Here is a 12,371-nt window from a genome sequence, read left to right as displayed (position 1 = left end):
CAAATATCTCGTATACTCTGGTCTAAGCACAATGTCCTTTACTTGAGATTTCTTGGCTTTCCAAGCAAATTATTTTTATGGCTTCTTTAAAGTAGAGGCTTGAATTTTGCTAATCTGCAGGGTAGATGAGGTTCCATTCAGAGCTTCATTTAGCTAGAGGACATGTGTTAGAAGCTCATTGATTAGGATGAAAATGAGGATGTGAGCTTTAGGCTGTTCTCAATTCCTTGAGCTTCGCCAACATAAGTATTGAATTATCTTTTTTTTTTTTTTTACTAACACACAATTTCACATCTTTCTAAGGAGAAAACCTAGGAAATTACTGTGAATGCTTTTGAGAGACTATTCAAAGGACAGAATGCACTTCTCAAAACAATAACTGCTGTAAATCCATTAAAATATACAGAGAAGAACTAGATGATAATGAGGAAAGTAATGAAAATAACGTCATCCCACAATAAACTGAAGATCTACAATTAATTTGTGCTCTGCCTCTGCTAATTCTATGCTATGGAGCATAGAATCCCTCTCTTCCCAAAACACGGTCAAAAAACCCCTTCATTTCAATTCTTAGAAGAATGGGAGGAAATTCTGCCCCTGACATTTCAATTTACACACCTTTGAATTTCAGTATTGTGTTATGTGCCTTTCCATTGAGGGAAGGATTTGCAAAGGCAGAAAGAAATTCAGCTGATTACATTAATATATCAATGAGGGTTGCAGGATTTCAGCATTGCTGAAAAATCAGCCTTTTATGGCTCTCCAGCTGCTTCCTGATCATATAACAAACTCAATCTTCTGTTTATGGAATTACAGCCTGTTACCATGGAAATAATTATGCTGCAATAAACCCCTGCAGCATCAAATAAAGGAAGAGTGACTGAAGGGAGCAAATATTAAGGGAGAAAGCAGTTACACAGGATGCTGGTAATTAACAAATGTAGCAGAGATAACTGTACACAACACTCAAAGGTAAGTGGGTTTGCATTAGGACATGGTATGTATATATGTAACATACACACAGGGGTTCGCCCATTAGAAACCAAAAAGAAGAAAAAAGAACCACAGAAATAAAATACCATTTAAGCTGAATCTGCCCAGCATGTTCCAAAAAATTTTGTGGCTCCCTGGCCAAGGCACACTGTTACATGTAAAAATTTTATAATTGGCCCAATTTCAACCAGGAGATAACATTCAAAACTCTTTCTTAAAGACATTTTTCTAACTCCTTGTACAATCTAGAGGCAGCCTCTTGTTCGTCCATTTTAATGGCTGACCCTCTCACTGTAAACAGCATAACAACATAGGTAAGCATCAGAGGAAAATTAAAGGTTTTAAAATTATTCCCATCAGCATTGCCCATTTGAGATTTTTTCCTTCATTAAAGAATTTCAAGAACATAGCACCATATTTTCTGATTCTTCATCCAAACTGAATCTTGTAAAGTGTAAAAGTGTATAGAAGGCTTGGTTTCTCTCACAGACTTATCACAAAGCTTCCAGGTTTTCCCTTTGAGAATAAAATAAAACCAAGTCTGCATGGCAGCTTCAGGGTCTGCTGGAAACTCCAAGCAGGAGGATAAGGGCTCTGTGTCACAGAATGAACAGGGAGCTATGGATCATTTTCTGTACCAGGCTCTCCTGATTAATGCAGCGTGCCAGGTTTGCACTCACTCCTTTTGTCAGGCATACACGACCATGGAAGCAGGGAGAACTATACCCTACAGTCAGGCTTTTTGGCACCACAGCAAACAAGTGGACTCAAAGGTTATTGAACTGCCATCAGTGTCTGGCTAAACCCACTGCTGACTTGAACACATTGAGTTTTCCTGTACCTTCCAAATCCTGCTCTCAAACCTGGTTCCTTTGTCCTTGAATGTTTTAGTCATTTATGTAAAAAAATGGCAAAATCAGCAAGAAAATATTGAATTAGCTTGGGCAAATCCCATTCTCCCCTTGGCCACAGTTCTGCCCTCTTTCCATATCAAGTATTCATGAGTTTGCAGACAGCCACAACCTCATATTGTTACTGAGGCACAGTATGTGGGAGAAAGCCCAACACTGCTGTGTCCAGACAGGCAGAGGAACACGACACTGCAGAGAAACACAGCGCTGCCCTCCGTGCCAGAGGCTCACTAAGCCAGCAGCCTCTCTCACAGAGTGCCTGATGCCGGATGTCTCAGGGAACAGAAGCACTGAGGATTGCATGTCTGCAGGAGAAGGCCCCAGTAGGCAGCAATATTCTGCTGTCACTTTTCTGCAAAACCGAGAAATCAGCTGCAGGATAAGATAAAAAACTGAAAAGCACAGACTTATTGCTGGTCATAGGAGGTGAGAGAAGTCTCTCTGGATTTGTTCCATCTGGTGCATACCTCCAGCAGCTGGAGGTCTCTTGATAGCCCCACGTTCAGAGAACTGAGTTCAGAAGCTGCTCTCTAACCCTACCTCAGCATTCAGCCGCACCACAGGCCCTGAGCAGCTCAGTTCTGGCCCAAGGTACAGAGCATAACAAAGCTGCAGCATATCTCAAGTTGCTCTACATTGTGAGTGTTACATTAAAACTCATCCAATGACTTCAAATTAGGTGGGGTGGCTCAGTACCCTAAGAGAAATTGTTTTAATATTCTTGTTCCTGTTCTCTTGTTACTTTTCCATCTATATCTGAATTGGAAACAAAGGACAGGACTGTTCAGAATTCAAGACCACATAATGCCAGAAATTTGAGAAATCCCGAGGTCTGACGTCCCTGGTTACATCCATACCCAGGGATACAGAGAAAGAGACACTGAACACTGACAGGAGCTTTTCTCCACAGGAGATAAAATCTTAGCTAAGTATTTCCAGGGTCTGTAGAGGCCTGAGCATAAATAAGGAATACATTTCCAAGTTCAAAGTCAGAAAAATGTCACTGCATGTCCACCCACTGAAACACATGCTCACTCACTGGCCTTCCTCTGACACTGATGTATTCTCCAGCCATCCACTTGGTATATTTGAGATACTTGCTTCCAAACAGCATCATCTATTCTCTAATGACCTTTCTAACACAAATGTCATTTAGATAGACAAATTATTTTCTAGCCATGCTGTGATAAGCCTACCCTATTTTCTCCTAGCTTCTCTTGTTAAGGACAGGTAAATAAGAGCATTTACAAATAGCTCCCATCTAAGCACCACCAGCTGCAGTTCACAATGAATAAATGGCAGAAATAACAGCAGCAGACCAGCATTGTCTCCCCTCCCACATGACTGTCCTTCAGCTACCTAATGCTCAATAGTTTTTGAGATCTCATTTTGGGAATGCTGGCAGTTCTGGATACTGCATCAGTGTCAAAACCGAAATTGGCAGGGCCCTCTGCTTCCTCCCAGCTCAGCTGTAGTGGCTAAAGAGCTCCTGCCTAATCACACAAATATGTTTCTGTACAAATTGCAAAGCTGCCTGTCAGTCAAATCTCAGAGAATCCCAAAGGATCTCGAAATTTTGAGGAGACTTCTCTCAGTGATTTTAGCACAGTAGGAACAAGCAAACTGTTTAATTACAATGAAGATATGTTCCTGAAACATCTGCCCAGGAGCAATTTGTAAGTGAATTGAAGGTGGACCTCCAAGAATTCAGCTCACCTGTGATGTTATTCCAGCACCAGCCAGCAGCTATTATTCAATTAAAGCTGCAAAAGATTTCCTTTACATTGAAAAAGCTCACTAAATGCTGTCATTTTGGTAGGACCCATATAATGCCCAAATTCTACTAATAACCTTAGGCAAGGTACAAATAGCAAAAAAAAAAAAAAAAAAGGAACAATTTCTTCAATATAGGAATAAATATAAAGGAAATACTTCATTCTGAAGTGATGTTTAGACATTGCTTCCCTTTAGACATCAATCTGTGTTTTTTACTTGGCAAAGAAATTAAAACCATTGAATAATCTGAACACATTTCATTCACCCTCAAAGTGAAATAATTCCTTTGACACAGACTCATTCTGATACTAATTTCAATTTTAACCTTTCCTCAAGACACAAGGAACCACACAATTCAAATAAAGATGCAGGCACCATTTAGCATTACATTTTGCAGGTGACTAATATTTTTTTTTAGAAATTAGGAATAAGACTACACAGATGGGTGCACTATTTGGCTTGCTAAACACTCTCAACAACTTGCATCTTTTTTCATGGTTTGGACTTGTTTTCTAAACAGCAAATTTCATATTACTGAATAGGACATTTATGGAGAACCTGCATTCAGGGGCACTGCCTTAAAAAATGCAGATTTGGGGCCTTTGGTACTTAGTTTCCAAACAATTAAAAAATTATCATGTTAATGAGCATTCCCTAAGTATGAAGATGATTTTAACTCTAGCACAAGGTCTTTCTGACTTGCATATGCCAATCTTTTTGCCCCCAGCTCTGCACTTGTGGTTTCCATAGGACAGCACACTTAAAACAGAGGAACACTTCATCCTTAAGTCACTGTAGGAAATCAAAATTGTACTCCAAATCACTGCTTTGTTTTGAAAAATCCAAGCCTTTTGCTGTGCTGCTGGGTGCACACATCCCACTGTAGCTAAGCTCCTGAATCCATGGGGAATTGCAGCAGCTGGGGTACAGAACTCTAGATCAAGCAGAAGGCCCTATTCAGAGCACTTTTATTTAGAGAAGTGTCCATTAACAGCTTTTCTTCAATCTCATCATATCCCATCCCAAAGAGATGGGAAGAAAAGTTTTCATATGTGGCTATTCAAACTTTGAGGAAAGCAGAAGTGCTATAAAGATAATTCCAGTTAAATTAGTATAAAATTATTTTATACAAATGCTATGTTGTATTCACAAACAACATCCACGTTTTCAGAAACTCAGCACCACATTAGCAATATTGAAGTCTCACATCTGTTCCACTCTTTCAAACTACAAAGATATCTACAAACTCAGAGTAACTCCTGGCCTAAAAAAAGTAGCATGAACATAAAACATGTCATGTAGCAGAGTCAAAACCAAACCCACAGGTGAAAAACCTCAGATCCCTCAGTTTCAAGGGAATAAAGAACATGTAATTGGGGTAGCTTTGCATTTCTTGGTAGCCACCAAGAAATTTTGTAATTTAAAACAGGACTAAAACCATTCTACATTCTACACTCAGGAGAAGGAGGTCTGGAAATTCACTCATATATTAAGGGCAACTTAAAATTAAGCAGCTTCAAGGTCCAAAAAATTATGATGTCAATTGTCTTCTAGGAAAAAATATTTTAAGATAAAAAAATATTATTGACATCTACTCTGGCCCCTTGAGTCTACAGGCAAGACTATTACACAGTAATTATTATTTTATATCCATAATTTGCAGTTGGCTTTTTTATCTTTTTTGTTTTGAACAAGAAACCATCTTCACTGAAGACCATTTAACATCACATTGTGGAACTGTGCAGTAGAAATCAATAACAAGTATCTGTACAGTTAATGATCAGCACATCTGAAAGAAGTTATATTTTCCAACTCTGGTGCACATCAGTTCATGAAAGTAAAAAAATATTTCCAGCAGAACCAGATGCCTGACTTGAAAATCTGATTCCAATAGTTCTTCACTACAGTTCTGAAGAAAGTAGAAATTTCCTAACAGTGGGCAAAAGTCAAACCTAAGCAATACCTTTAACTGGCAATTTAAGAAGGTAAAATGGAAATGGGTTTTTGTGAAATTTAACTCAATGTGCATTTGTGACTACCTTTGTCAGAGCAAATATAATCTATAGGGTACTCTGCTGCTCTCCTTTCTCCTATTACTTACAAATCAGAAAATTACCCAGAAAATGGTCTCCTGCAGTAAGAAGCTGGACAGGTTTAATGTATAATTTATATATGGAAATGTAGGTGTCAACACTGTGACAATTCATCAGATAAATATTTTTGCACTTAGAGTTTTCTGTATCTGTATCCCTCAAAGAATGAGCATGATACAGATTATCTCAATGATATGATGTTGTTTTGGTATGTGGAGCTGAACTGCATTTTTAATTTTTTTCTCAGCTACAAATCAATCAAAATGAACAAGGCTTTTGTGCTGTATGAGAGAAGCTGTTCTGATGCCATCCCTCTCAAGAGGGCCATTCACAGTGAGAGCACTAACATGAAAATACTAAAAATTTAACAGAATGAGGTTTTCCAGCATCCACTTTGCCATCTCTGAGGGTCATTTTCAACTCCTACTATGGCTGACTAGGTTGTTCTGGTCACTCCCCGTTCGTTTTAAGGCTATCGTTTTAACTTAGTCCAGTCATTCCATGCAGGTCTGTGCTTCAAGTGAGTCTTGGAAAATAGTTTTGCTTTGAAGCACTTTTCTAATAATAGTCTTTGGATTGATAACTATCTGAGGGGCACTTTGTAAGGTTCAGAAACTCTAGATATTTCAAGTCTGACAACTGAATCCAACAATGTCTCTGTACTGGGGTGTTTCTACCGTAAGTCTGTTCAAATAAGCAACATTTGAAATGGGATTGCAGTCCCATAACCGAGTTTTCTCAAAATCAGCTACCAGAAGTTATTAGAAACTTTGAATATTCAAGCTTTAATAGATTTAAAGATATGATAAGATCTTTGGCAAGGAAATGAGTGGTTTAGGTATCTCTGTGACATCTCCTTGTTGAGTGAGGAATCACTGTAGTTACATTTCCGAGATGAAAAGGTTTTCTATTTTACACCAGCCTATCAGCTTCATCCTGTGGATGGGGGAAACAGTTGGAAAGGCACTAACTCAGAGAAAAGAGCAAGGAATTAAGTATTTCTGTTTACTTGAAAGCACTTGGACCCAAGGCCAGTCAGTAGGAAAAGATATTTGGAGAAGTTATTGTCTGATGTTTCTTCCATCATTGTCCTATTCATTTTTCAAGTCAAAACACACATTCAGCATTCATAGCAGCCTCTGGGAGGAGCTCCATATTTTAACTAGATATTGTATGCAAACACATTTCTGGTTTCTTTTTAGTTTTGGTTGTTGGCTTACCACACTATTGTCCTATTCCCTAAGCAATCTCTTGGAGACTATTTACTAATACAGTTGGAAATTTAGTCTCATATAATATGGCTCTTTTGGTATTTCATTTATTCACAAAGAGTACTTCATAACAAGCTCAAATTCATAAAATTATTTCCCACTAAAGCTAGATGAAACTATTTAATGCTAAGTCAAGAAACTGCAACAGCACAGGCTTTTGCCTGACCTAGAGTGAGGGGTGACGATGTCAGGTGATAAAAAAAAAAGCCTTAGGACTAGAGGAGAAACTTGGTCATGATACATCAGTTACCACTGACAACATCAGCAGTGACTCCTGACTGAAACAGGCACTTCAAAATAATTCCCCTTACTCCATCACAAAGATACTCCCAAAACAAAGGACCAGCCTGGAGATACAAGGAGCAGGAACATGTTGCTTTTGCAGTCCCAGACTGTCATTTTGCCCATGGGGACAGCTGGCACTCAGCCTTGCAATCTCTTCCAGATGCCTGCTGTACCACAGCCAGCTGCAAGCCCACCATCCCCAGCTGTGAAGCATAGAAGGAGGTCAGAAATCTTACTCTGGTTGCGCCTTGCTGTCTTTCTCAGCACAGCCTCCTCCATTCGGGCTTTTTCTTCCCTTTCTCTCCAGCGCCTCAGCTGCTCTTCTCTCATCTTGTAGAATAAGATCTGCTTCTGCTCTTCGTTCAGCTCTGCCAGGAGCTCAGGGTCAATATACATATCACGCAAAATTTGCTGCAGCATGATGACTCCAAAAAAAAAATATATATAAGGAGAAACAAAAGAAAGAGAAACCTGCTTCCAATTATACCTACTACAGTGACAAAAGCCCACTGATGGCACTCCAGAAAGCAAACTGCAGCAAAGGAGCTCTCCCACACCTGCCTGCCCAGGAGAGGTTTGATTCCTGCTCTGGCCCTTTTTGTGCAGGCATATTCTGCTCCTTGTCTTGACAGGGACAAAGTTCTTTTCTTATCTCATCCTCCAAATGTAGGGACAGGTGTCAAGTGAATGTAAGAAAAATGAACAGAAAAGGCTAGGGAAAAAACATAAAATGAAAAGGCTGGGAAAAAAGTAAAAGGCACTTGAGTGCTCCTGACTGCAAGTCAGTAAAAATAAGGGATTCTTGATTGAACCCAGCAGCTTTGCTCCCTTGAGCAGAAGGAAATTCAACATACAGAGTCTCAGAGTTTCAGGTCAAGCAGTTCCCTTCAGCAGCAATACACTCCCAAGGGTGTGAGCGTTGCCCAGGGGTTTAAAGTGATGTCATGGTTAAAGGTATCACCTACACCAACAATATCCATGTCACTTTGGGAACTGATCTCCCCTGATAAGAGAGGAGTTTGCATATTATTTCTCAGTCTAGCCTGGTAGCCAGTCTCAACAGAGTAAGGCATGTTAAAGGTCATAGTTACCTGGTGTTGACAAATACTGTCATGCAGTAAATTGACTAAAATGCTTCTAAAATTAAAAGCAGATGTTACAAAAGCCACAAGAATCTTTTTACCACTTTATAAATAAATCAATATAAATTAAACAAGACTAAGTTCTCAGCATTCATGCAGGCTATGCAAGCCCTGATGTTAATTCATTTTCCACTTGGTGACAGGAAAAAGTTACAATGCTGCTCTTCCAGGAGATTATAGCTCTTTACTATGTAGCAGTTTTATCAAAAACAGCAAAAATACTATTTCAGCACTAGGGCCAACAGCCACTTAATTATGTAAAAAACCCAAACCAAACCAAAGCCAACACACTAAAAAGCAAACCCTCTGGATTCAGGAGCCTGTTTTCACTGGGTAGAGGCTCAGCTCCTCTGGGGAGGGAGGGCACACTGTGGGAGGGGGCTGCTTTGTGAGACAAACCAAAGTGTGGCCACTCAGAGGCACAACAACACACAGATCACATCAGCAGGCTGAGCCACATCCCACTGTTTGATTTTTACACAAGAAAGAAGAGAAAGAGTAGGCCTGTGTTTCTTCAAGAGAAACCTGCTTTACAGATAAGGAGCTATCAAAGCCCTGTATGACTTCCAAGACCTCATATTCAAAAACATCCTGCTAATGCACCTATATGTCCTTCTTTTGAGGAATGTAAAATACTTTTGCCCTAATTTAGATGGAAAATCAAACTGATATAAACTACAATTCTGATGAAGACATTTTATCACCTGGAACCACAATGCCAAAGATGCTGGAATGATGCCTTCAGCTGAAACAGGATTTCAGAACCCATCATGTATGGGCTGTAACAAGTGTAGTCCGCATGCTATTCTGCAATTCAGGATTGGTCTTGTGGACAGATTGTCTCCTAAAACAAAATGCTTTTATTATTACTATTATTTTTTAAGAAATACAGCTTGGAAAGAAAAAACGTAGAGTAAGAAAGATTTTGTTATGCTTCTCTATTTTACTTAGTCAGGTATAGAAAGGGGAGACCCTGAGGGGGTTGGCTTTTGTTTCTCTGCTTCTATTCAATTATATTAGAGCTGTGCCTCCACATTTTGGCACTAATTGAAAAAGACTCGCCTTTGCAAAGGCTTCAGGGCAAGCAGTTTCACTGTTTTACTCATTTGTCATCATTCTTTATTTTATTTTGCTTGACTTCACAGACCAGAAATTAAATCCTGATCAGAAGCTATCACGGTGCAGAGAACAAACTCTTCATCACGGATTGTGTGTATCTGAGCATGACAAGTAGGACCATCTCTGAACAACATCCAGCTGCAGCAGCAGCTCAGGACGGAGATACAAGACACAAGACAGAACACAAACAAATATTCGGGCAACTACTTGTAGTGTTCAATGAGCAACCACACAAGAAAAACACCAAGAGCAAATAGATGAAATGACACTTCACGTACAACCCATTGCTTGAAGATTATTCAACAAAAATATTTGAAGACGGTAACCAAATAATCAAGTGAAATTAATCTTTGTGGGAATTATTTTTTCTTCAACAAAGTAAAAAGTCAAATGTGGAAGAGTTATCATCTAATCACAACAGTAAATCTGATCAACTTCCTTGTTGTAGATTCTCTTTGGTTTGCAGCAATCCCAAAATAAAAAACTGGAAATACAAAGGAGAAGATAAAGAAACATTCCACCTGATGTAAGCCAACAGCCAACAGAAGTAGAAACAAACATCATAAATTTTGCCATTAATTTTGTAACCTATTAGACACTGATTCTCATTGCAGTTCATGTTTCCACAAATATTCCAAATATATAGATCGAATTATCACAAAAAAATTATCACGATCTCTCCCGATTGCTCAGAAAATTAAGCAAATCTATGAAATCCAAAATAACCTTAAAGAAACACCAAACCTACTATAACTCTTGCTATTTCTAGGATTAGCTCATATTTTGTAAAGTGATGAGCTTTGCATCTCCAACCAACGTAGAGTCAGAAAACTCAGGGATAGGAAATAACTCAGGCAAAACAAAAAATAAAATTTTATTGCAAAATAATTATTCTCTCTCCCCTTCCTTTCCCAGGTCAAATTAATATATAGATAAATTAAAGACTGAGAAGAGCAGGGAAATTTGTATTAAGGATGCCTGCTTCCTGATTTTGGCCATCCATCCTCTCTCCAGCCTTCCTGAGAAGTATTTTGAATGGTTTAGGATGACAATGAACTCTCCATTGCTTTTCCACCTTGATTACCCCTAGTTCCATAGTCCCAGCTAAGTTAAAATCATTACAGAAACATTGTAACTCAACAGCCTATGCACAAAATAAAAGTGACTATTAATGGGGTTCTTTGTTGGCAGTTATGATGTTACAATAATTGCCACAAAACTTGATGCTCTAATTAGTAGCAGTCTGCAAGGAGCCCAGAGGTGTTTAAAATTTAAGCTTGGAGTTTCCTTTAATCTTAAATGGCATCTTCTGGGAATAGACACACGCTGCCCCGTCTCTGGTGTAGCATCTTTCTGGCTAAGCACTCCTCAATACTGCCACTAGGATCCATCTGCTGGGGGAAGGGGAGGGAAGGAGGGAGAGGAAAAGGCACAGAAAACATTTTAATTTCATTTTTTAAGGGGAAGTCCTTTATTGACTAAGGGCTGCAAATCTCTTCATCCATTTTCCTCTGGGCATGTGCACCTTCCATTCCCTGATCTTAACAGCTCACTGGCAATGCTGATTATTGCTGAGCCAGGAGAACAGCATTTGTGTTTTATGACACAGCCATATAATCTACTCTAGCCATGTAATTTGCATAAAAATATTGTGCTATAACCTACACATTACAGGGGAAGAGAGGGCTGTAATGCATCTCTCTCCTTAAAGATTTATATGATTAAGAAAATATTAATTAAAAATATTTTCTTAATATTATTAAGAAAATACCCAGTAAAGAAAAAAAATGTGGCAATCATGTTTTCCAGACTCTGAACTCCATGGTCTTAATCAATTTCTTGTGGTTTGTGTCTTTATATTTTTCATTTTTTAAGAGGAAGGAGCATGCAGTATCTTAATTTTTCAAGTCCTGCTGTGTCAGCATCAAAAGAAGAACAGTAGAACCTGGAACTGAATGGTGCAGGAGGGAGCTGACCATGTAAAGGGGAAAGGTAAAATTAACATTTGGTTGAGGTCTCCAAAACCCTACAAATCTGTCACTACAAAAGCAGATGTGTTTTGGCATTCCCCACGAACTAGCCTTATGTCTGATTTGAAGTTGCTGTTAATTAAAAGCTAGAAAAAAACAAAAACCAATTGAGAACCATCCCTTCCCCACCTCCTCTATCACAGATGGGCACAACAAAACCTGCCTGGTTTTCTTCTATTTCCATAGTCAAGTCTGTGGCTCCCTCTAAGGGCTGAAATGAGTTTCTCAGCAGCACAATCTGCAGCTGGGTCAGAATGATTGCTTCCCTGAAGCGGCTATTCCATTACAAAGCACCACATAAAGCAAAAATGAGGGTATGTTTTTCCAGACCTTCCTTTTCAATAGAGCTCTAGCATCAGTAAATCAGACTGCAGCGTGTTTTGGAACATGGACAGGCTTTGCATGCTCATCATCTTCTCTGAACTCATTCAAGATTGCTGTTTCTGCAAGGCACTGTGTTAAGGACAAAAAAAAAAGGAAAATTTAAAAAATTAAGATATGCATAGCAAAATAAGAATTAAATAGCTAGATTAAAACCTCATCTTAATGAAATGAAATGCAGCAAGAGAGCTACAAACCAATCCATGAGAAAATACATCTTATACTGTCAGTCTTACAGCTGCAAGTGAAACGATGCTAACTGGGGATTTTAATAGTGCGATGAAGATTTACAGTGACAGGAGTCTCATCAGATAGATGGGTTTTGCTTGGTTTTATTTTAATTCAAATCTGTTATTCCTCAGAACCACAC

General features: G+C 38.9%; 1 protein-coding gene across 1 annotated transcript in view; it reads right to left on the bottom strand.

Annotated features, from left to right (window-relative positions):
* Positions 1–7,749, bottom strand: part of SH2D4B (SH2 domain containing 4B) — a 57,291-nt gene extending 49,542 nt beyond the window's left edge. The window contains exon 1 of the mRNA XM_005417285.1: positions 7,566–7,749. Coding sequence (XP_005417342.1) covers positions 7,566–7,749 — 184 coding nt within the window. The remainder of the gene's footprint in view (positions 1–7,565) is intronic.
* Positions 7,750–12,371: the final 4,622 nt, after the last annotated feature.

This window comes from Geospiza fortis, unplaced genomic scaffold, assembly GCF_000277835.1.
Source record: "Geospiza fortis unplaced genomic scaffold, GeoFor_1.0 scaffold130, whole genome shotgun sequence".
NCBI lineage: Eukaryota > Metazoa > Chordata > Aves > Passeriformes > Thraupidae > Geospiza > Geospiza fortis.
The sequence above is the reverse complement of the archived record's forward strand: the minus strand, read 5'-3'. Positions and strand labels throughout refer to the sequence as shown.